Below are 26,320 nucleotides of genomic sequence, written 5' to 3'. Positions count from 1 at the left end.
ACTACTTAGAACATACATAGGTGAACCCCTAATTGGAGCACAAAAGATTAATACGCCAGCAATCGATAATGTATGAAATGTATGTAATGGTAATATACAGCTCAAGCACCAAAGATACACAAGTACACCAACAGAAAGAAAGAAAACATAGGATCAATCATATAATTAAACGAAATAGAGTGAACAGAAAGCAACCCTAAAAAATATGAAAAAATAAGGAAAATACAGGGAGACTATAAATATAGAATATACATCAAATGAGCCATGGGCCACATATGGGATGGAGATGTTGGAAGGACTTCTTACATCACGGAATTGGTAACCTAATGAAAGAAGGAGAAAAAACAAAAACAAAGAAACAAGCAGGCATTTATAGCTCAAAAAAATACAGAAAAGTCCAGGTGAGCATTAAGACCATTTGGGTTCAAAGTATTTAAAATATATCCATCTGGCTTAGCATTTTAGTAGTTCCTGGTTGCGATCACCACCTCTCTTCAGAGGTGCCACTGTGTCGATCAACATGGCACGGAGAGTGGCGATGGGATGCTTATGTTCCAGAAAATGCCTGGGCACAGGTTGATCTGCTTTGCCATCCTTGAATGCGGCTCATAAGGCACTTTTGTGGTTGGCCAGTCTTTCCCTAAATGTGGTGCTGGTCTTTCCGATGTAGTAGAGGCCACATGGACATGACAACAGATACACAACGTACTGGGACGTGCATGTGAGTCTGTGCCTAATTGTATATGTTTTTGTTGATCCAGGATGATGGAATCTTTGGCCAGTGATGAGTGAATTACACGTGACACAGCTGCCACACTTGTAGCAGCCGGTTTTAGTTGGAGCCAGCCAGGTTCTATTTCTGCACCATTGGTCAGTGTGTATAAGCAGTGTTTTTAAACTGGAGCCACTTTTGTGAACCACTCTAGGAGGTGGGGTATTGACAAATGGTAGTGTGCGATCCTTGTTAATCAGATGCCAGTTAGCCCTAATGACACCCGCGACCAGTCTAGTGGCTGGTGTGTAACTGGTGATAAAGTTAATGGAGGGCTTTGTCTCTGCCGGCTCAGACTCTGGTTTTCTCTGCAACAGGTTAGATTGTTCGTGACAGCCAACTTCTGTCAGGATGTCAGATATCATCTTGCGACTGTAACCCCGTTCGAGGAACCTATTCCTCATGGATTCCACCTGGATTTCCCTCTGGTCAGGTTCTGACGTGTTACGTAATACTCTCATAAACTGTGATTTGATAATACCACGTTTTAGTTGTGTTGGATGGTAACTACTATTTAAGAGGAGGGTGTTTCAATCCGTGGGTTTTGAGTAAAGAGTTGTCCGTAAAAGACAACCTTGGTCCTCATCGCACTTGTATATACATAGATCCAAAAACTGGATTTTCTGGAAATCATATTTGCTTTTTAGGGTGATGGATTCTTCTGCCGTGTTCAGATGTTGTATCCAAGCTGTAAGTTCAGTTTCTGAGCCCCCCATATGACCAACAAATCATCAATATACCTGCGGTATAACAGAACATTAGGGTTTCTGTCCTTGAAGATATGTACACCCTCAAACCAGGCCATAAATAAGTTGGCATATGAGGGGGCCATGCTGGAACCCATGGCGGTCCCCACCAGCTGGAGGTAAAAGGTTTCCTCAAACCGGAAGTAATTATGTTGGAGACAGAGTAACAACCATTCTAGGAGGATTTCAATTGGTGGACCATCATATGATGAGCTTGCAATGAGAGCTTGTCTGGTGGCCTCAATACCCAACTGGTGGGGAATAATGGTATAAAGGCTGTTGACATCTAGTGTCACAAGGATGCAGTCTTTGGGAAAAACCCGATCTTGTAGTAGTTGTATGAGTTGTATAGAATCCAACAGAAATGCCTCAGTGGTCTTCACAAGATCCTGCAGATAGAAGTCGATAAACTTGGCTAGATTTTGAAAGAGGGAGCCCTCGGCAGAGACTATGGGACGCCCAGGTGGGTGAACTTGGTCTTAATGTATTTCGGGAATTGTGTATACAATGGGATGTACTGTATTATCGGTAATCAAGACATTGTACACACTCTGATCGATACGGGAGGACAGATTGCCTTTATGGCTTCCCCTATTTAAGGCGGCTTCCGGTAGCCACCCTCATTCGCTTGTTTGGATCTATGACTACTGCCACTCGGCAGTTTAAAGGTACGGTAAACGCTGTTCTTAGTTCATTTCCTTTGATCTATAAGGCTCTGACTTGTGCTATTGCTGTACTCACATTAGCGTGACTGGTTATGCATATTGCTATGGGCTTTTAGTATGTTTCGTATACCTTTGAGCTAAATGCAATTTGGTGCTGTTTGTATAGTGATTCCCCTACAATTGCTGAACTCCCTTGCTTGTTTTTATTGTTTCACCTTGGGGCCCTAATATGTGTGATTTGTCTGTACTGTTATCCACAATATTGCTTTGGCTATGTTCTGCCGTTAAGTGTTCACACACACCATTTTTACATTTCTATTAAGCTCTATGCCCTGCCATTATTTGTTTTAGGTGTCTTGCTAATCACACTGAAGGCGTTCCACGCGTTGTCCATTGTTTTTGTTTATGCATCTCCTTGGGTTATATGTTTGATCGTAACTTTATGTGTTTATGTCAATTTATACTCTTTTTACTTTTTCTTAGTCCTCGTCTGGGACTTATTTTATGACTGTGGCTTTATTTATCCAGTATTGCTTTAAACTTTCTCACATGAGCCTGTTGAGCGGGTAATAACCCACTGCTTTGGGATTGATACTGATACATAGTAGTTTACTGTGCGTGACATTTCTTTTTCTTTTTTATGGATTTTGGTTTACGTTATTATTGATGCCGTCTGTATACCATAACACCATTTTGTTTTGCTTTGTTGCCTTGTATGCCCACGGATTGCCCTCTGCTATTCTTATCTCATAGTTGTTCTTTGATATCCTTTGTTGAAGGTTGTCAGATCTCAGACAGCACAGTCTATTTGGATGTTGCTATTCTTGTTTGCTCCACTGTACCATATTATCTATATCTGCCTTTGCCCCTTTAGCCTGCATGCTCTTAGTTTTTTTGGGTATCCTATGTTGAAGGTTGGATTATTCCCATTACAGACTGCACAGTCTGTTTTTTTATTTTATTGGTGATGGTGATATAGGTAGTTTGTGTCTTGTTGTGTGTTGTTTCTATCATTCCATGTTTTTAGTATTTGTTTATATGTTTGTCTTTCAGATAATACCTGTCCTGATGAAGGCCCAACTGAGGGCCGAAAAGTCGACCATGTATTAATGTTCTAAGAATAAAGAAAATATTTTTCTCTATACAAACCCTGAGAGTACCCTTCTTCCAGATTGTTCTCTAACTATCTCTCATAAGGATTGCACCCAGGTTGTGGCTGCCCCACCTGGTTGGAGTGCTGGGCTATATGCTATTTTGACTTTATATATATATATATATATATATATATATATATATATATATATATATATATATATATATATATATATATATATATATATATATATTTATATTATATATATATATATATATATATATATATATATATGAGATTTTATGTTTTGTTAAACATTTTTTGTAGCTCTATAACTTTACTTCAGGTCTCAAGTCACGCTAAGTTTTTTAGTGTTGTTATGTTTTTAAATTGAGAGCAACACATACCTTTCAACTTATAATATGAGCGATGTTTGGCACAGTCGCAACATCCATTGAAAGTATAGGGCGTGCTAAAGAGATGTTGTGCGTGCTAAACATCCTCTGGTAATTCTTGTTTACCATGGACTTGTAATACCAATTTGTGCGCTAATCCAAGCACGGTCCAGCTATATAGATAACACACACTGTGCAGTCAATAACATTCCACTTGTAATCTAGGCCAGTATTGGGTGCCCTCCAATAAAATTGTGAATTTAGTAAAAATTCACTCATTTTACATCTCTTAAAACAATTCAATATTTTTGTATACATATTACTTTTTGTGTGGGTATTGGGAAACCACACTTTGTAGAGTTGCTTTTATCTACCACTAAAGGGTTTACCTTTTTTTGCATAATTCAATATTTTTGTTATAGAAAACAACATACAAATTACTAAGTATTATTAAGTGTGACATAATGTTCAATTCAGTCATTTCAGCATTAAATATTTCAATACAAATGATATATCTCCCATAATCTTAAGAGTTAACAAAGACAGCTTCACCCCCTAAATACCTAGCACTAAATGAGAGAACCTGTCAGCTCTGGTACATGTTTTGACCTGCTGTGCCTCATCAGTCAGGTACAGCAGAATCTCTCAAGAAACTCTGATCAAAGCTTCTAAATCTAGATGATCATAACCTTACGGAGATAAAACTTTCCAAGGAACATTTGCACATAGATGAAAAAAGCAAGAGACAGTTGACTAAAATTGAATAAAGCTTATAAGTTTTTTCAGTTAGATGAAACTACTGGACGTTATTCCACTTTTACATAACACAAAAAATATTATCCTGTAGCATATGAATTTATCACCTTTAAGTAGATTACAGAAATACAGGCATACCTAGTTTTATTATGCTTCGCTTTTATGCAATTCACAGGTGTTGCTCTTTTTACAAATTGAAGTTTTATAGTAACCTTGCAAGCAAGCAAGTCTATTGGCACCATTTTTCCGACATATATACACATATAGACACATAAATACACATATATACACACCTATGTATACATATCTATATATGCATACCACCAGCAAAACAATTAGGACTCGCTGAAGTCTTAGGTGATGGTTAGCATTTTTTAGCAATAAAGTATTTTTTCATTAAGGTATGTACATTTTATTTTTTAGACATAATGCAATTGCACACTTAATAGACTACATTATAGTGTAAATATAACTCTTATATGCACTGGGAAACAAAAAAGAAATAGTGTGACTAGCTTTATTGCTATATTTGCTTTATTGCGGTTGTCTGGAACCAAACCCGCATTATCTCCAAGGTACACCTGTACCAGAAGATAATTATATTCTGAACTTCAGAAACAGCCAGCCACAGACGTTTATTTCAACTGCTCAGGACTCATCAGTGTGGTGCAGCTAAATCCATTTAGGGATAAGCAGAATGAAGAACATATTTGCATTACTTTAACTTTTTATATATAAACTGGAATAAGACAGAGAGCTGGAAGTGACAATTAGCAAAGTGTTTTTAATTATAATAATGCTCTTTTGTTCTAATGTATTTAGTGACCCTGATTCTAATCTCACAACTTGGGTCCTATTTATGATGGTGCGAGCATACATGATCTGATATAGCGGATCATGTCCGCTGCACATCGATAAATGCCGCTGCACATCGATAAATGCATTTATCATTGCACCAGCAGTTCTTGTGAACTGCTGGTGCAATACCGCCCACTGCAGATTCACGGCCAATCGGCCACTATCAGGGGTTGTCAATCAACCCAATCGTATTCGATCGGGTTGATTTCTGTCTGCCACCTCAGAGCAGGCGGACAGGTTATGGAGCAGCAGTCTTAAGAAGGCTCGCCGGAAACATGGGGCATCAAGCTTGATAAATATGCCCCATGGTCTTTATTCCCATAATAATTAATGCATTAAAATTGTTTTAGGCACTTATGGAGATAGTTTCAAAAACACATCTGATTTTAACAAATAAGACACAACAGAATCCATATTCAAATCCATCTAAAAACAAGCCCATTTCCAATAAAAAAATCCTATATTTGTATCCCCAGATACAATTTGTCTATTATCAGATAGCTCCAAATGTGTTATCAGACATCTAAAACCATCCAATAATGGCCATTTTATACATCAGTCACATAGGTGGTATCAAGTTCAAAAGTGTTGGTGTAAAAAACCAACACCTAGATTACGAGTTTTGCATTAGAGGCTATGCGGTGCTAACGAGCAGTTGATGTTCACCGCTCACTTACAGACAGCGCTGGTATTACAGGTTTTTACAAACCCATCGTTAAAAGACAAGAAGTGAGCATTGAGCAAAATTTTGCTCAAAATCTCACTTCAATACCAGTGATGCTTACGTTAGCGGTGAGCTGGTGTGATGTGCTTGTGCATGATTTCCCTATAGGAATCAACGGGGAGAGCTGGCTGAAAAAAAGTCTAACACCTGCAAAAAAGTAGCGTTTAGCTCCTAACGCAGTCCCATTGATTCCTAAGGGGAAATAAAATTTATGTCTACACCTAACACCCTAACATAAACACAGAGTCTAAGCACCCCTAATCTTACACTTATTAACCCCTAATCTGCCACCCCCAACATCGCCAACACCTACATTATATTATTAACCCCTAATCTGCCGCTCCGGACACCGCCGCCACCTACATTATACTTATGAACCCCTAATCTGCCGCCCCCAACGTCGCTGCCACTATAATAAACATATTAACCCCTAATCTGCCACCCCCAAATGTTGCCGCAACCTACCTACACTTATTAACCCCTAATCTGCCGCCCCCAACGTCGCCTCCACTATAATAAACATATTAACCCCTAAACCTAAGTTTAACCCTAACCCCCCTAACTTAAATATAATTTAAATAAATCTAAATAAAATTACTATCATTAACTACATTATTCCTATTTAAAACTAAATACTTACCTATAAAATAAAGCCTAAACTAGCTACAATATAACTAATAATCTAATCTGCCTAATAAAATAAAAAAGTCCCCCCAAAATAAAAAAGCCCTACCCTACACTAAATTACAAATAGCCCTTAAAAGGGCCTTTTGCGGGGCATTGCCCCAAAGTTATCGGCTCTTTTACCTGTAAAAAAAATTACAAATCCCCCCAACATTAAAACCCACCACCTACACACCCAACCCAACTCTAAAACCCACCCAATCCCCCCTTAAAAAAACACTAATCCCTTGAAGATCATCTTACCTGGAGAAGTCTTCATCCAACCGGGCAGAAGTTGTCCTCCAGACGAGCAGAATTCTTCATCCAACTGGGCAGAAGTGGTCCTTCAGACCACTTCTATCAGCCAATCGGAATTAAGGTAGAAAAAATCCTATTGGCTGATGCAATCAGCCAATAGGATTGAGCTGGCATTATATTGGCTGATTGGAACAGCCAATAGAATGCCAGCTCAATCCTATTGGCTGATTGGATCAGCCAATAGGATTGAACTTCAATCCTATTGGCTGATCTAATCAGAAAATAGGATTTTTTCTACCTTAATTCTGATTGGCTGATAGAATTCTATCAGCCAATTGGAATTGAAGGGACGCCATCTTGGATGACATCACTTAAAGGTACCTTCATTCAGTCGTAGCCGTCGGAAAAAGAGGATGCTCCGCATCGGATGTCTTGAAGATGGACCCGCTCCGCGCCGGATGGATGAAGATAGAAGATGCCATCTGGATGAAGACTTCTGCCCATCTGGAGGACCACTTCTACCCGGTTGGATGAAGACTTCTGCTCGTCTGGAGGACCACTTCTGCCCGGTTGGATGAAGACTTCTCCCTGTAAGGTAATCTTCAAGGGGTTACTGTTAGGTTTTTTTAAAGGGGGATTGGGTGGGTTTTAGAGTAGGGTTGGTTGTGTGGTTGGTGGGTTTTAATGTTGGGGGGATTTGTAATTTTTTTTACAGGTAAAAGAGCTGATTACTTTGGGGCAATGCCCCGCAAAAGGCCCTTTAAGGGCTATTTGTAATTTAGTGTAGGGTAGGGCTTTTTTTATTTTGTGGGGTCTTTTTTATTTTGTTAGGGGGATTAGATTAGGTGTAATTAGTTTACAAATCTTGTAATTTGTTTATTATTTTCTGTAATTTAGTGGGGGGTTTTTTGTACTTTAGCTAATTTTATTCAATTGTATTTAATTTTGTTAATTTATTTAATTATAGTGTAGTGTTAGGTGTTAGTGTAACTTAGGTTAGGTTTTATTTTACAGGTACTTTTGTATTTATTTTAACTAGGTAGTTATTAAATAGTTAATAACTATTTAATAACTATTCTACCTAGTTAAAATAAATACAAACTTGTCTTTAAAATAAAAATAAACCCTAAGATAGCTACAATCTAACTATTAGTTATATTGTAGCTAGCTTAGGGTTTATTTTATAGGTAAGTATTTAGTTTTAAATAGGAATAATGTAGTTAATGATAGTAATTTTATTTAGATTTATTTAAATTATATTTAAGTTGGGGGGGTTAGGGTTAGACTTAGGTTTAGGGGTTAATAACTTTAATATAGTGGCAACGACGTTGGGGGCGGCAGATTAATGGTTAATAAATGTAGGTAGGTGGCGTCGATGTTAGGGCCGGCAGATTAGGGGTTAATAATATTTAACTAATGTTTGCAAGGCGGGAGTGCGGCGGTTTAGTGGTTAATATATTTTTTATAGTGGCGGCGATGTCTGGTTTGGCAGATTAGGGGTTAAAAGTTTTATTTTAGTGTTTGCAATGTGGGGGGGGGCTCGGTTTAGGGGTTAATAGGTAGTTTATGGGTGTTAGTGTACTTTTTAAACTTTAGTTAAGAGTTTTATGCTACAGTGTTGTAGTGTAAAACTCTTAACTACTGACTTTAAAATGCAGTACCAGGCTTGACAGGAGAGGGTGTACCACTCACTTTTTGGCAGACTCGTAATACTGGCGCTATGCAAGTCCCATTGAAAATATAGGATACGCAATTGACATAAGTGGATTTGCGGTATTTCCAAGTCTGGCCAAAAAAGTGAGCAGTACACCTGTACCTGCAAGACTCGTAATACCAGCGGGCGTTAAAAAGCAGCGTTGGGACCGGCCAACGCTGCTTTGTAAGCCTAACACACAACTCGTAATCTAGCCGCAAGTGCTTTAAGGTTTTGCTCCTAGCAGAGTTAAGTAAAGTAAGTCCAACTTCATAGCAGATTGGTTCTCCATGTATTTGAGAGATATGAGGAACTTGATGTTGGCCTTCACCTTGTAAGTAAAATTCCATTTAGAAACAATTATAACTGGAGAATACACATTGAAAGACTTGGTCAGTACAGGAAGTACTTGTCTTTTCTTCCATTCCCATTATTTTTCTAATTATTTTTCACATGTATAAAATTGGTATCATGTTGGCTTTTATAAATCCACTTTGACAATCTCAGTCATGGTTCTCTGGTGTACAAGTACTCTCCACAATTGATTCAATTATTCTCCCTTTCTTCCAAAGAACTACCTTTTTTTGTGAACTTCTTATCCAATATAACAAACCTGTTTCTACGCTTGCTTACATATTTCAAAATAATTTTTGAATAACCTTTCAACCTACATGATTCCTGTCTTTCCTTGAAGTTTTATTATGATTTGGTTTGGGTTAAAAGTTAATGCAGATGCTTGGAAAGAGTACTGATATTTGCGCTGAACTTAATGTGACTGTGCCATACATAGTACTACATTAACTTCTACCATAAAAGTGTTATTAATGGGTTCTGCTGGTAAAGATTCCTCAGCATTCTACTTCATGAGATATGAAAAATTCCAGAGTACTACAAAACCGATTCATTCAATCTATGATATAATAGCTTTGTCTGTTTATCGCTATGGAAACAATTATCGGCCAAACTTATAGTTTTGTTAGTCTAAATTATTTGCCAAAGTATTTGCTTAAATATAAAGTATCAGTATTTTCGGTGTTAATTCTTCCTATATTTATTAATAATAATAATTATGTTTAAATTATTCAGCCTGGATTTTCTTCCAGAACCTCAACATTTGCTTATATCATTCTCTCAAGTTTTGCTTTCTATGAACTGTAGCTCCTCAGTGGGTCAGCTGTTCAATTCCTTATAAGTAAAACCAAATAAACTTGAATTGCCACCTTTAAATCGAAGTACAAATATTAACTATAACACAGAATCATTTCATCAGTGTCTTTCATCTGAGAAGTTTTATTCTCCAGCAAAATCCAAGTTGTGGTTACACCAGAGTATACATCTTCTCCCAAGAAAGTAAGATTAGGCATCTGCTCTTTAAGCAACAGATAGAGTATCTAAAAAATAGACGGTACTGGTCTGGATGCTTGGTGGAGATGCAGGCTACCTCTGTGGAGACGAAGTAGAGGCAGCTCCTGACTGGTGGAGGTCACTGCTTTCTTCATTATGAGAAGGATCTCTACCTATGATTACCTCATTGCTGAGGTTTGTGTACATATGTATTTATATATATATATATATATATATATATTTATGTATTTACAGACATATATACACATATAAACACATAAATACATATGTATACACTTATAGACATATACAAGTGTTTTGGAGCCCTTTGCAGTCAAGTAGATGAAAACATGAAAAAAAATATTTAGAAAATATTCATATTTAATAAAGTGTTATATTGTGTATTTGCTGTAAATGTTATACATTCCAATGTTTTGCACATAGCAGAATATGTTCTAAGTATTTTTAAAAATATATTTCTATATATATATCTATACCTATATATAATCATGTGTATAAATATATATTTTGTGCTAACATTCCATCAGATATATATTTAACTATCTCATTAAGAATAAATAGAACATATTGTGCTATGTGCAGAACATTGGATTATGAAATATGCAATATTATTTTCTTATGTTGAGCTTTTAAATATTCGCAATTGTGTTTGCGCAACTTGTGGGTGTTAGGTTTTTCTTCAACTTTTCGACTCCATGGAATTCTATGGTGGAATGAGATTTTGTGTTTGCAACTTTTCAATGTTTGTTACCTCGACAAGATCACACACTTCTTACTTTCAACTCGTAATACAAGTGCAAATCGCCGAGCGCAAAAAGATCTAGTGGCTTTAACGCTCAAAGTTAAGCGCAAACTACTGCTCCACTCATAATCTGGCCCAAATTTGGGTAGATGCCATTTTTATCTATCACATTTTTGTGAGAATGATTTGATTTGGCTTGTAGTCTGGGTATAGCAGGTAGCCTGTTTGCTCCAGAGGATTTCCAAATGTGTTAGTTCTTAATTCAACCACAGAGGACCTTTGGCGTCTTGTGATTTGTGTTATGCTGGTTCCTATTTGTTCATTAGTTGACTGATTCTATTTAATTTACTTCATTGTTACTGTTGGAAGTTAAAACAGTCAAGTAAAATATTTGCATCCAATCTTTAATAAAATTATGATTATTTAGTTGCTAGAAGTGTAATAATTTACACCTTTTTTGGGACAATTATTTTAAGCAGTAAATCATTATACAGAGTCAACAACTCTGTGTTGCTGAAGATTTCAAAGCTGACAGTCTTAAATTAAAACTGCACTGCACAATATTGTCTTACGCATATGAAATTGAAGCAAAAAAACAAGTTAAAGTTATGTTAGCTTATAAAAGGGAGAATTGTCTAAAATTCCATGTAGTATTTAAGTAAACTTAAGTTAGAAAAAACACTTTACAATGCAATATTTAATATAGAATATAAAAAAAAAATTCCGAGCTTGATAAATGGGCCCCCATGGCCCAACAATATACTATTTAGTGAATGGTTGATCAGGACATGAGCTTATTCATATCTGTCATATTTGCAACATCAAACATAACCATTAGATAAACATACTAAAAGCAATACAAACTCTGTTGCAAAACATATTTTATAACTAGATCTTTGGTAATGCTGTGCTATATGTTTTAAAATTTAATTAATGGGACTTGAACAGATCAACTTTTTTGAAATTCAAAGTAAGTGCTAATGCTTTTGTTCATTATGAAATGCAACTGCATATAATGGTCCTTTAAAGTAATAAAGATGATTGCAACAAATATGTTTACATAGCTCCCAAAACTAGATTAATAGATAGATGTTTGTGAGGTTGGCAAGTGCCCAAATCTCTAGAGGGCCCATATGGCCCAGAAATCATGGTGGCGTTACTACAGGGGGACCTGATAGGGACTGGACTCCCCTGCATCATGTATGACCCCTCTGGGTGAACACTCTATGAACAAGGGCTCAAAGTTTAAGGAAGGTGAATGGATTTTCCTTTACAATATGGTGGCATGGTTTCCAAGATGGACGTCACAGTGTTTATATACAAGAAACCTGCACCATATTAATACAGGAAAGCTGCACAAGTGAATATCTTCTGGTGTTGAAAAGAGGTAAGGATGATCCATAATCACAGAGAATCAGCTCCTCGTTCGATGTAGCTTCCAGCTAAGCTTCTGTAGATTGCAAACAGCCAGAAAAGGGGGGTGTTGAAATGGGGGCCCACCATAACCTTTGCCCTGTGCCCAGTGAGATCTAGATATGACCCTGCTTAGGGCCCTCATTGTAAAGGCAAGAATATAACCAAAATAAACATCTCTTTTCTCTTGTGGCTATGACGAAGGGTGGGCACAAGTATTTATTAGTTCCATAATGTTTTAAGTAGCAGTTGTTTTCTTAAGTGAGTTATTAGTGTTATGAATGGGTTTTATTCAATATAAGCCATTGACAGCTAAGCAAGTGAGACTGGCAGCCTGGGAGGACTAAAAGCACATCTTTGTGGCCTAGGGCATCATTGGCAGTAGGTCATTTACTGACAATATTTAGGAAGGAGTGCAGTAGGACAGAGCTTCCAAACCAAAAAAAACAAAAAATATGTGACCGTTGGAAGCTATATATTAACACAATATAAAGGATAATCCTAGCATGCTACTATCAATCCATTCTGAGGAAACAGTAAGAACCTTAATTATACCTGATCCCTTTACATCTTCTGCATCATTAGGTGAGCAGTAATTAATATTACTGAATTATATAATAAAATATTTCATACCTTGGAGAGCAAAGAAAGAGAATGTTGTCTGCTTCTGGGAGGTAGATCATTTGTCCTTTCAAACGTAGACAGCTTATTTCAGTACCAGTTAGTTCATCTTCATTTTCTGCTTTTTCCACATCCAGCAAACCTTCCTTATATTGAAATAATATTGTATTAATTCAAACATTAATGAAAACAAATGAGAGAGAGTGTAGAAAAGTATTCTTGTATTTGCTGTACAAAGTCATCATCCACAGCTTGCCTATTTTTTATTTGTTTTGTTTAAATTAACTATGCCACTGAGAACTGACAATTTAAATACCATAAAATTCTAAAATAAGATAAAGATACTAAGACCTTTACGTCAGATACATTTTTGTATAAATACACACCAAAACAAAAGCAAAAAATAACCAGCCAACTGGAAAGGAGAACTTTATCCAAACTCATTATAGCTTACGACTCCTTTATGTGTCTGAAAAAAGGTTGTTATAGTCTCCTAACAAGCTCAATTAAATTAACCTAAGAGGTTGATCAGAATATATTGTTTAATAATTATTGGCATATTAGCAGAGAGTGCTTATGCCTATTTGTTTATATTTTTTTAAATAGGTGGCTGACTTACACACACATTATGGCATATTGGAGAGCAATTTTTTTTTTTAAAGCCATAGAAATGCAGAAATGTACATCAAATATCTAGGAGGCGTTCCACTAGGAAGAGTGTTATTGAAGAAATTAGTTGCAGACATAGACTAACTTTGCACAAACCATCCGGTTAAAGTGATGGTAAACTCTCACCATTATAAAATCAGATCTGGAAGGTTAGTGACATTAAAGATGGAGTTTAATTTCTCAGTTATAATGAAGTTGCACTATAACTTACTTTTTAATATAGATTTGAAATTCAAATACCCAGAGCTCCGCCGCCCACTTCAAAAGTAAAATGTTCTATCACCTAATAGGATAAATTGTTGTCCAATCAGTGATCTATCTACAACACAAGGAGCCCAAAGGGGAGAGTGCTAATTGGAGAACAGTCCAGTTAATGTGGTGCATAGACATTTGAAGAACATTAAAAAAATGTTTTATAAAAGGTTGTCAATCACATATTGTTGTGTTATTTTTCTTTTTAATTGATTAACTATATGATTTTACTCTAATAATTAAAACTGAGATAACTTACAAACCTATTACATGCAGAATCACTAGGCTACTTTACCTTTAATTTACAAAAAAATTATTTTAACAAACAAACTGTGTAATAATGTTTCAAGACCTTCAACACCCTTTTGCAGATAAGGGTTGCACTGACTAAGTAAAAAGGAATTTTCCTGGCTGATGTGTAATATGCTTTGAAGTAGCTTCCCAGAGTTGTGACATTTGATATGTGGTTAATGCCAAAAAAATATAAAAGCAATTTGTTAAAATCATATGTGACCTTGGATATGTGTAATGAAGAAGAATCACTGTAGATAGCCGGTACTTAAAATTTTCCAGACTAACAGTATTCTAAATTTATCATTTCAAATGACAATTAGTTAAACATAATAAATGTAAAAATGCATCAATACCTACATTTCTAAGTCTCTCAGCATACTATCCAGTTGAATGGGATGAACAGTTTGATTAATATGGAACATAAATAGTGTCAATTACAAGGAATTACATTCCTGAATTCACATAAGGCTTTCTTGGCATTCAAATGGTACGTTAAACATTTATTGTACAATAAAATGTGATAATGAAAATATTTAAAATAGCAGTCATGTGCAAAGACACTTAAATGATCCATGCTTCTTTCAATGTTAAAAGGAAAGTCAGTGATTAAAGAACTGCTCATCACTGTAAAAGGAATGGACACCTCATTAACATGACTTGCCAGTATGTGCAGGCAATCCATAAATATTGGACAACATTATTTAGTTTGTATAGAAGGTAACTATACATTTATATATTTTGTTTTAAAAGTCATTTTTACAACTTGGTTTCCTCTAAAACATTTTTAAAACACATAAAAACATTTTCTTAAGAAACATGAATAATAAATGTTTAAATCCCTCATGAGTTTAAAATTGTAATAATTTGAGGGCATGTCTAGGCAGCAGCCATCATGAGTTGCAAAATTGGACGCTCCTTGTAAACTCTAGATAATAATAACTCCAATGTCTCTGAGAATATGGAACCCTTGAAAACAGCATTATGCTCCAACTTGATGGGACAGTCAACTTGAAAATGTTTATTGTTTAAAAAGATAGATAATCCCTTTATTACCCATTCCCCAGTTTTGAATAACAAACACAGTTATATTAATACACTTTTTACCTCTGTGATTACCTTGTATCTAAGCCTCTGCAGACTGCCCCCTCATGTAAGTTATTTTGACAGACTTGGATTTTAGCAAGTCAGTGCTGACTCATAAATAATCCACGGGAGTGAGCACAATGCTATCTGCTATCTATATGACACACATGAACTAGCACTGTCTAACTGTGAAAAACTGTCAAAATGCACTGAGATTAGAGGCAGCTTTCAATGACTTAGAAATCAGTTTATGAGCCTACCTAGGTTTAGCTTTTAACAAAGAATGTCTAGAGAAAAAGCAAATTTGATGTTAAAAAAAAATTGGAAAGTTGTTTAAAATTTTGCTCCCTATCTGAATCATAAAAGTTTAATTTTGACTAGACTGTCCCTTTAACAAACGCAAAGACATCTCACATGATATACTCCTTGAACTCAGATTAAAGTGACCTGCTTGTTCTTTGAAAGCAGCCATAGGAAAAGTGGAGCCTTTATGTTTGTTACACAGAGTCACTGCAGATATATGAGAGGTTTGTGTCACAGGAGAGCAGTCTTGTGGAATGAGCAGCTCTCCCCTAGAGCAGAGAGACTAGGTGCGGGTGGGAATAGGTAAAGGCACTAAGGTAATGTCTAAAAATAGACATTTTGCTGGACTACACTGATCTTTATGACTCTGGGGGTGAGCTGTCCCTGATGGGCCTAGGCAATATCAGAGCTGATGTGGAATAGGTTGATATAATAAATTCTTCAGATTACTGCTCTCGAAATGCATGGTTATATAATTTACATGTTTCACAATTGGTTGTACTGCTTGTAGTTGTTCCTCTTACCATTAAGGGGGTGTTATCTATTAGATGTTTAAATGACGGAGGTTAATCGGTACCTGCTTACTTATGTCTGTACTCAGCTCTAGCCTTCCTTTTTTTGCCTGTGCTATTTGGTAAGGGGATGGTTCTTCTTATTAGAAATACTGTTGTTTTTATAATTTGACTCAGAGTGTTATATATTTGTGTAATTTGTGTATCCTGTGTGTAAGCATGGAAATGCAGAAAATGTTAGCCTTCAGAATGTTGCGGTCGTTGCGGGGCGTTTCAGCAGATGAGGGGGCAGGGCCGTTGGGAGTGCTGTGATGGGCGTGACCGGCGTGGGCGGTGCATGCGGGTGTGGCCTGAAAGCGCAAAAGAGGGAGGAAAGATAGAGAGAGCAAAAGAGAGAGGTGAGAGATAGCAAAAGAGAAAGGGGAGAGAGAGTAAAAGAGAGGGAGAGAGCAAAAGAGAGGGGGGAGAGAGCAAAAGAGAGGGGGAGGAGCAAAAGAGAGGGGAGAGAGAGAGAAAGAACAAAAGAGAGGGGGAGAGAGAGCAAAATAGAGGGGGGAGAGAGAGCTAAAGAGAGGGGAGAGAGAGCAAAAGAGAGGGGAGAGACAACAAAAGAGGGGGGAGAGATAGCAAAAGAGGGGGGGAGAGAGACAAAGAGGGGGGAGAGAGAGCAAAAGAGAGGGGAGAGAGAGCAAAAGAGAGGGGAGAAAGAGCAAAAGAGGGGAGAGAGCAAACTAGAGGGGGGAGAGAGAGCAAAAGAGAGGGGAGAGAGAGCAAAAGAGAGGGGAGAGAGAGCAAAAAAGAGGGGACAGAGAGCAAAGGAGGGGGGAGAGAGAGAGCAAAAGAGGGGGGAGAGAGAGAGCAAAAGAGGGAAGAGAGAGCCAAAAAGAGGGGAGAAAGAGCAAAAGAGAGGGGGGAAAGAAAGAGAGCAAAAGAGAGGGGGAGAGATAAAGAGAGCAAAAGAGAGGGGAGAGAGAGAAAGAGGGCAAAAGAGAGGGAAGAGAGAGAAAAACAGCAATAGAGAGGGGGAGAGAGAGAGCAAAAGAGAAGGGGAGAGAGAAAGAGAGAAAAAGAGAGGGGGAGAGAGAGAGCATAAGAGAAGGGGGAGAGAGAGAGCAAAGGGTGGGACCACTGTACTACAAAAAATGGCCCGTGTGCACGGGCTTTAGGACTAGTATTTTAATAATATAGGAAGCCCTGTACATGTAAAATTAAAGTGATATGAAACCCAAAAATGTTCTTTTGTGATTCAGACAGAGCATACAGCTTTAAAAAGTTTCCAATATACTTATATTATCATATTTGTTTAGTTACCATGGTATTCCCATAAAAGGTTGAAACCTGAAATAAAGTGTTAGGGCTAGAAGAAAAGTAACAAAACACATGTAAAACATATTGAAATGAAGTATTACATATTAAATGTAAATTATACATTTATTAATTAAATAAATGCTTAAAAAGTGAATAACATTGCTATTTAAACTATTTCTTAAAGGGACATGAAAGCCAATTTTTTTCTTTCGTGATTTAGAAAGAGCATGTCATTTTAAACAACTTTCTAATTTACTTCTATTATCTAATTTGCTTCATTCTCTTGATATCACTTGCTGAAAAGCATATCTAAATATGCTCAGTAGCTGCTGATTGGCTGCTGCACCTAGAGGTCTTGTGTGATTGGCTCACACATGTGCATTGCTATTTCTTCAACAAAGGATATCTAAAGAATTGAGCAAATTAGATAATAGAAGTAAATTGGAAAGTTGTTTAAAATTGCATGCCCTATCTGAATCATGAAAGTTTAATTTCGACTAGACTGTCCCTTTAACACATATTCATATTTTATACAGGTGTCCTAGAGCACCTTCAGGTTAACGCATGAGCAAAATCTAGAACAGGCTTTTGTATTGCATCCCATAGAAGTCTAAGGGGAAAAGGAGTTGCAAGCCCTGTCTGACCTCCAGATGTTAGGATGTCTGAGGTTTCGCTAAAATGAAAACTTTTTACTTTCATCTATGAGCTTAAGAATAGGAACGCTATAGATTAAACTTGAGTGGTTTTAGTGCTCAATAGATCTAATATTTTTGTGCTCCACTTGCAATCTAGGCCCATGTAAATCAATATGAAGGGTGTTTTATTGAAGGGTAAATAAACTGACGTATAACGGGCATGTTAAGCTTTGCTAAACTATTTTGGTCAGGGAATGACAATGTAAGTAGTAACTTATATTAGCTATTTTCTTACAAGAAAGAAGATTGCAAATTATAAACTGCTGTTTAGGAAACAATGACTGTTTACAACATGGTTCAGTGTTTATGTCCATTTATTTCGTACATGACAATTAATTAATAAATATTATAAATAAGAAAGAGGGCGCCACATAGCGTAATACGGTCTGGAAATCAGCAAAGGAAATATAGTCGAAAAGGCTTACCGGAAGAAAATGCACCGTACTGTGACCGGTGCTAACAGGCAGACTAACACTCACAGTGGTTAGTACACTGGTGGATCTGTGGTCTGTGGCGTCTGGATCAGACAGGTGAGTTCCTGTATCACTCTAGGCTGGATAAATCGCCTTCTGGTGGAGTGTAATAATGCAACCAGGCAAAGTGTGTACAGTCCGTGAGCCCTACCAAAGTAGGGATATAAAGCAAGACAACTTCCGCAGAGTAAAACAAATTTTAATCCAAATGATTACTGCTACGCGTTTCTCGACCGTTAACTGGTCGTTTCATCAGGCATAAAACAATGGATACATTCAATACAAATTTAAAACCTTAAATACAGGTGTGTCTAAAAAATGGAAGTTGTCATAAACCTAAAAAAATAGACCAATAAAAAATAATTACCTTGCTCCTTAGGACAAACACAGTGTTGATATGAGACAGAATGCCATGGAAACTAATATCAATATGGGGCCGCACCAATGAAAAAACAGATAGGAGATTGCAATTTCCTGGTTGAAGCTAGAACAAAAGAGTAAAAACATAATAATAATAATGTGTACATATGATGCTTGAATTGCATTATTTACATAGGGAAACATATTACATTGAAACATCTAAATAAACCCTTTACAATTAAATGTCAAAGCAAATTCAACACAAGAACCCAACACAGCAACATTGCCATGAGATACCATTTTGTGATACTATAGGGCCGATTTATGAAAGTGCGAGCGGACATGATACGATGTAGCGTATCATGTCCGCCACACATCGATAAATGCTGACATTGTGAACTGCTTGTACAATGCTGCCCCCTGCAGATTTGCAGCCAATCAGCTGCTAGCATGGGATGTCAATCAGCCTGATCATATTGGATCGGGCGGATTGATGTACGCAGCCTCAGAGCAGGCAGACAAGATATGAACCAGCAGTCTTTAGACAGCTGCTTCATAACTGCTGATTCCGGAGAGGCTGAAGGCTCGAGCGGAGACAGGGGCATCCATTTGGAGCTTGATAATTCGGCCCCTTTGTATGTTGTTCTCCATATTGATCTTTTTATATACGGAAAGAAAAATAGGGAAAAGCCTCAAATAGCTGCATGCAATGAAAATATCTAAATCAGTTTCTGAAATGCTGATCAATATAATTTGTAATATTTCTGGCATTCTAAAATATTGTAAGCTTTTCTAATTAAATCAGGATCAGTGAGTCGATTCTGGAAATGTTTTAAGATCAAAAAATATATGGTCATACCTAAAGAAACTCAAAATCAGCAATTTAAAGGGATATAAAAACCAAACTTTTATTTTATATTTGTATGTGATTTAGACAGAGCATACTATTTTAAAAAAAAGTTCCCATGATATTCTGTGGTGTTTAATAGATACCTAGGTAGGCATCTGGGGCACTACATGGCAGGAAATAGTCTTATTTCCTTATAGCTTATACGAGGTGCTCCAAAACTGCATCTGCAGCTTGAGAAATGGAGCCATGGTTTCAAAAGATCATGGGCACTTGTAAAAGAGCTGAATGCCCTTTTAAGGGCAATGCCCATACAAATGCGCCTTTAGGGGCAATGAGTAGTTTTTTGTTTTTTTTAGTGTTAGGTTTTTATTTTGGGGGGTTTGGTGGGTGGGGGTTTTTACTATTAGAGGGGTGACTTAGTATTTTTTAGAGGTAAAAGAGCTGTTTAACTTAGGGCAATGCCCTACAAAAGGCCTTTTTAAGGTCTATTGGTAGTTTAGTTTAGATTAGTGGGTGTTTTTATTTTGGGGGGGCTTTTTTATTTTCATAGGGATTAGGTTTAATTTTTTATTTTTGATAATTTGGTTTATTATTTTTTGTAATGCTAGACTTTTTTATTTTTTGTAATTTTAGATTAATTTAATCTTAGTATTTTTTTATTTTTAAAGTAATGTTAACATTTTTATTTTAATTGTAAATTAGTATTTTTTAATTTAGTGTAATTGGGGTTAATTTATGGGGTGTTAGGTTAGGGGGTTTAGTAATTAAATTAGTTATTTGCGTTGTCGGGAGTTGGTGGATTAGGAGTTAATAGGTTAATTAGGTTTAATGTGTTGTAGGGGGTTGGTGAATTAGGGGTTAATAGGTTAGTTAAATTTATTTTGTTGGTGGGGGATGGCGGTTTAGGGGTTAATAGGTTAATTAGATGTTTTGCAATGTGGGTGTTGGGGTATTAGGGGTTAAAATGTTTATAAGATACTTTGCGGTGTGGGGGTTGGCGGATTAGGGGTTAATACGTAGATTGCGATGTGGGGGTTAGCAGATTGGGGCTAATAGGTAGATTGCGATGTGGGGGTTTGGAGGATTAGGGGTTAATAGGTAGATTGCGATATGGGGGTTTCACGGATTAGGGGATAGTTTAATTAAGCATATTGCTATGTGGGGGTTGGCGGATTAGAGGTTAACATACCGATTTGCAACGTGGTTCTATGATAGTTTATGGGAGTACAATTTGCAGGCAACGGGTGAAATATATACGTGCAGCATTTTTATGCAGCGCCGTATATGTGATAGCAATACACAACTAAAAACCGGCGACGCTGGCTTTTGTGGGAGACACCACATATGTAATCTTGCCCCATATGTCTGTATACAATTGCTCATTGGCTAAAAAAAGACAACTCCCACATTAAACTTGTTTTCACATTTATTTGACATATTTATACTGACTGAGCACTGTTGCTAGAAACTTTGAAACAAAAGAAGAAAAACTACTAAAAGTTACCATTTTGGTTGCTAACATTGAGAGTTGCAAAACTTCCTTTCCTCCCATACTTGCCAAGTCATTTTATTTATGGAGTTTTTACGTGTCACTTACGATATATGTCTGCCAGAGAAAAAATATAATGTGTCCCTTTTACAGTACAGTGACATGCAATAGTACACTATAGTAGATTATAAGGCTTTTATTCTTGTATTAAGAATGGAAAGACATGATGTAAAAATAATATTATAGAACGTGTAAATATTAAGAAAAAAAAAAAGAACAATTTTACCTGTGGAAGAACTCTGTAAATAGCATTCCCACATTGTGTAACCACAAGGTCTCTGTCAAACATTATGTGAAAAGGGAAAGCCTTGCAGAAAGTGTATGGACTTATACGAGATTCTTGAGTACCATTCTCTTCAAATCTGTCCAGGTCTTCATACAAGTCTTCTTCCTTGGTATCCTTTTCTTCAATCAAAAATTGTGTGTGGTCAAATTCTTCATTCCTTTGTTGAATTACCTAAATAAAATTCAATATAGTAGTGAGCTACTTAAAACAAATCCCTTTTTAAAGGATACTACTGGTGCACACTAAACCTTACAAATGCTATATTCATAAAACACTTGTATATTAAATAAACTGCAAGATACAGTACTTATATATAAACTACCTCCCCTATAATATGTATAACAAGCTAACTTGTGTCTCCTGATCATTCAACCTGCAGACTATAAGCGGTTTGGAACATGGCCACCCATCTCTTATATGTGTTTAATCTGTTGTATCTGCAGACATATAGAAAACACATAAAAACGTAATAATAATAACATAAAATGTGTTGAAAATGTATTTATGCCATACACCTTCTAATAATCTGCATGTATTGTTTTGTGTGTAACTATTAAATAAAACGGATCCACCATACTCAAATAATATAATACTATATAATATAATGTTATTTCTAATAAAAACTTAGTGCAATATTTACTGATGACCACCTATAATCAGAAAGAGATTTCCAATTGCAGTATATATATAAGCAAAAGTAAACAAATGAAGTTTAGAATTTAAATGGATAGGAAAGTCAAAATTAAACTTGCAAGATTTAGATAGAGCATGTACTTTTAAGACACCTTTAAATTCACTTCTATTTTCAAATGTGCTTTGTTTTCTTGGTATCCCTTGTTGAAAAAGAATACACACATATCCTATACTAGTGGGAGCAAGATACTTGTGTCTCTTGTGATTGGCTAAGAATAACAAGATAATGTAGCAAATTTGATAATAGATGTAAATTGGAAAATTGTTTAAAATTGTATGTTCTATCCAAATCATGAAAGAAAATGTTGGGGTTTCTTGTCCCTTTAAAGTGTTTTAGTAAACTAAAGAAGTAATAATTGTGTCTCCTCAGGAGAAAAAGTATTAGACCTCTTTTAAATATGTTTATCAATGACCTGCAAGTAGGCTGTGAAGAATTTCCATTTTTTATGATCATACTAAAAATGTAAGATAACTAAAGATAAAAACATTGTACTTGTTGTGGTGACGAGGTTTACATTAATGTGGTATAACAATAAGTTTTGAACACTAAGCACTAGTTTACAAAAGAAGTGCAATCAATAGTGCATTGTACACAATATGGTACTACCAGTAAATATTTAAAGCATTTTAACGAGAGCTTCTAAGTAGCTGAAACTTTATTTTACCATGACTTATAATGTTAATGGATATCAGAGAAAGCATAATTAGTGCACTCTTTACCATTGTATTGTAAGTGGTGAGTTCAGTGTTGCTCTTGAACGCAAACCAAAATACTGCTGTAAAATGTAGCACTTTTTAAGAATCAACGTAACCATTATTATTAAAAGAAGGGCACAAAACTACATGAAGAACTCCGCTGTCAATTCCTGTCCGCACCCTCGGTATGAGCACCATTGGTTTAGAGCTCGACTGTTCTCCAATATTAATTTTACTACATGCCCCCATAGAAGTCTATGATTTGAGGGATTTAGTGCCCCAACATTATTATTATTATTGAATCTAAACAGAATATATTTTGAGAAAAAATAAATACATTGAAAATATGTTCATGGGTTCTACACAAAGAACTAAACAAGAATTGTTGATGCCAACAGTAACTCCTTCAAGTGTAAATAGAAGAGAGAATAGCATAATTCTGTTACATCAAAGAGTTCTGGTAAGACACTGACTTAATAACAGAGTTCAGTTTTGAGCACCATTTCACCAAAAGGTGAGTTAAAGAAATGTTCAGAGAAGAACAAAATGAATATTACAATAATTGAATGCTTTATTAATGAAAAAAGGTCAGCAAAAACAAATCCATGCTTAACTGATAAATTCATTTCTTTTGATCTCTCTCACCTCTCTGGAATCCCAGTCTAACGTATAGCCAAGAAACAGAGAAAAAATTGAGAAGTAGGAAAAGACAAAGCAAGGTAAATGAGGTGCATACTAAAACTGCCACCAATTAGCAAAATAAAAAAGAGAATTTATGTTTACCTGATAAATTTCTTTCTCCTACGGTGTATCCGGTCCACGGCTTCATCCTTACTTGTGGGATATTCTCAATCCCTACAGGAAGTGGCAAAGAGAGCACACAGCAGAGCTGTCCATATAGCTCGCCTCAGGCTCCTCCCCCCCAGTCATTCGACCGACGGTTAGGAGAAAAAGGAGAACCATATGGTGCAGTGGTGACTGTAGTTTACAAAAATAAATTTAAACCTGACCAAAATGCCAGGGTGGGCCGTGGACCGGATACACCATAGGAGAAAGAAATTTATCAGGTAAACATAAATTCTGTTTTCTCCTAAATTGGTGTATCCGGTCCACGGCTTCATCCTTACTTGTGGGAACCAATACCAAAGCTTTAGGACACGGATGAAGGGAGGGAACAAGTCAGGTAACCTAAACGGAAGGCACCACTGCTTGCAAAACCTTTCTCCCAAAAATAGCCTCCAAAGAAGCAAAAGTATCGAATTTGTAAAATTTGGTAAATTTATGCAGTGAAGACCAAGTCGCTGCCTTACAGATCTGTTCAACAGAAGCCTCATTCTTGAAAGCCCATGTGGAAGCCGCAGATCTAGTAGAGTGAGCTGTAATTTGTTCAGGAGGCTGCCTTCCAGCAGTCTCATAAGTCAATCGGATTATACTTTTCAGCCAGAAAGACAGAGAGGTCGCAGTCGCTTTTTGACCCCTCCTCTTGCCAGAATAGACAACAAACAAGGACGATGTTTGTCTGAAGTCTTTAGTTGCTTTTAAATAAAACTTCAAAGCACGAACCACATCAAGATTGTGTAACAGACGTTCCTTGTTAGAAACTGGATTAGGACACAGAGAAGGAACAACTATTTCCTGGTTAATATTCTTATTGGAAACCACTTTTGGAAGAAAACCAGGTTTGGTACGTAAAACGACCTTATCTGTATGAAACACCAGATAGGGTGAATTACACTGCAAAGCAGACAATTCAGAAACTCTTCTAGCCCCAAACCGGAGCTAAGAACAGCAGTTAACCGGTTAAAAACACTACTTTGATCCTGGCTGGGGGCGAAGAGGAAATGGTGGAAAGACATAAGCTAGATTGAACGACCAAGGTGCCACTAAGGCATCTACCAATGTCGCCTTGGGATCCCTGGACCTGGACCCGTAACGTGGAACTTTGGAGTTCTGACGTGACGCCATCAGATCCAGATCTGGAAGGCCCCATAGTTGAGTTAACTGGGCAAAAACCTCCGGGTGAAGTTCCCACTCCCCCGGATAGAAAGTCTGACGACTCCGATAATCCGCTTCCCAGTTGTCCACTCCTGGGATGTGAATTGCTGATAGATGGCAGGAGTGATCCTCTGCCCATTTGATGATCTTGGATACCTCCCTCATCGCCAGGGAACTCTTTGTTCCTCCCTGATGATTGATGTACGCTACAGTCGTCATGTTGTCCGACTGAAATCTGATGAATTTGGCCTCCGCTAGTTGAGGCCATGCCTGGAGCGCATTGAATATCGCTCTCAATTCCAAAATGTTTATCGGGAGAAGAGATTCTTCCCGAGACCATAGACCCTGAGCTTTCAGGGACTCCCAGACCGCACCCCAGCCCAAGAGGCTGGCGTCGGTCGTGACAATGATCCACTCTGGTCTGCGGAAACTCATTCCCTGAGACAGGTGATCCTGAGACAACCACCAGAGGAGTGAGTCTCTGGTTTTCTGGTCCATTTGTATCTGGGGAGACAAATCTGCATAATCCCCATTCCACTGTTTGAGCATGCACAGTTGCCGTGGTCTTAAATGAATTTGAGCAAAAGGAACTACGTCCATTGCCGCAACCATGAGTCCTATTACCTCCATGCACTGAGCTACGGAGGGTTGAGGAATGGCATGAAGAACTCGACAAGTGTTCAAAAGCTTTAACTTCCTGACCTCCGTCAGAAAGATCTTCATTTCTACCGAGTCTATTATTGTTCCCAGAAAGGGAACCCTTGTGAACGGGGATAGAGAACTCTTTTCTATGTTCACCTTACACCCGTGAGACCTTAGAAAGGCTAGAACAATGTCCGTATGAGCCTTTGCTTTGTGAAAGGACGACGCTTGTATTAAGATGTCATCTAGGTAAGGTGCTACTGCAATGCCCCTTGGTCTTAGCACCGCTAGAAGGGCCCCTAGAACCTTTGTGAAAATTCTGGGAGCAGTGGCCAATCCAAAGGGAAGGGCCACGAATTGGTAATGCTTGTCCAAAAAAGCGAACCTCAGGAACTGATGGTGATCTTTGTGGATAGGAATATGCAGGTACGCATCCTTTAAGTCCACGGTAGTCATATATTGACCCTCCTGGATCATTGGTAAAATTGTCCGAATGGTTTCCATTTTGAATGATGGAACTCTGAGGAATTAGTTTAGGATTTTTAAATCCAGGACTGGCCTGAAAGTTCCTTCCTTTTTGGGAACTACAAACAGGTTTGAGTAAAAACCCAGTCCTTGTTCCCTTAGGGATTATTTGAGTAAGAAATAAGCCTCTCTGGAGTCCTTTCTGATGTCTCTGGACTACCCACGTGAAGCTGCATGAACTGACTAGTCAAAACAACTGCGCAATTGAGGCGGGAAAATGAGGCCTCCTCTCTCTTCCTTCCAGAGTGGTGGGGCCTTATAAACTAGATTAGGTGTCTAATTAAGTGCCAGGTGCAATATTAAACCCCATAAGTGTTATAAAGTCGCAAAAAAACACCTTATGCATACTGAAACATGCTAATAATCAATCG

General features: G+C 37.2%; 1 protein-coding gene across 2 annotated transcripts in view; it reads right to left on the bottom strand.

Moving 5' to 3' along the window:
- The window catches only part of GUCY1B1 (guanylate cyclase 1 soluble subunit beta 1), a 396,478-nt gene that overhangs the window by 276,453 nt on the left and 93,705 nt on the right, over nt 1–26,320 (bottom strand). For both annotated transcript variants that reach the window (XM_053703767.1, XM_053703768.1), the window contains exons 6-8: nt 21,339–21,569; nt 18,721–18,837; nt 12,777–12,910 (exon numbers count right to left, since the gene is read on the bottom strand). In XM_053703767.1, the coding sequence (XP_053559742.1) occupies nt 12,777–12,910; nt 18,721–18,837; nt 21,339–21,569 (482 nt within the window). The remainder of the gene's footprint in view (nt 1–12,776; nt 12,911–18,720; nt 18,838–21,338; nt 21,570–26,320) is intronic.

This window comes from Bombina bombina, chromosome 2 (assembly GCF_027579735.1).
Source record: "Bombina bombina isolate aBomBom1 chromosome 2, aBomBom1.pri, whole genome shotgun sequence".
In the NCBI taxonomy this organism is placed as follows: Eukaryota; Metazoa; Chordata; class Amphibia; order Anura; family Bombinatoridae; genus Bombina; species Bombina bombina.
This window is presented reverse-complemented; position numbering and strand designations above follow the sequence as displayed.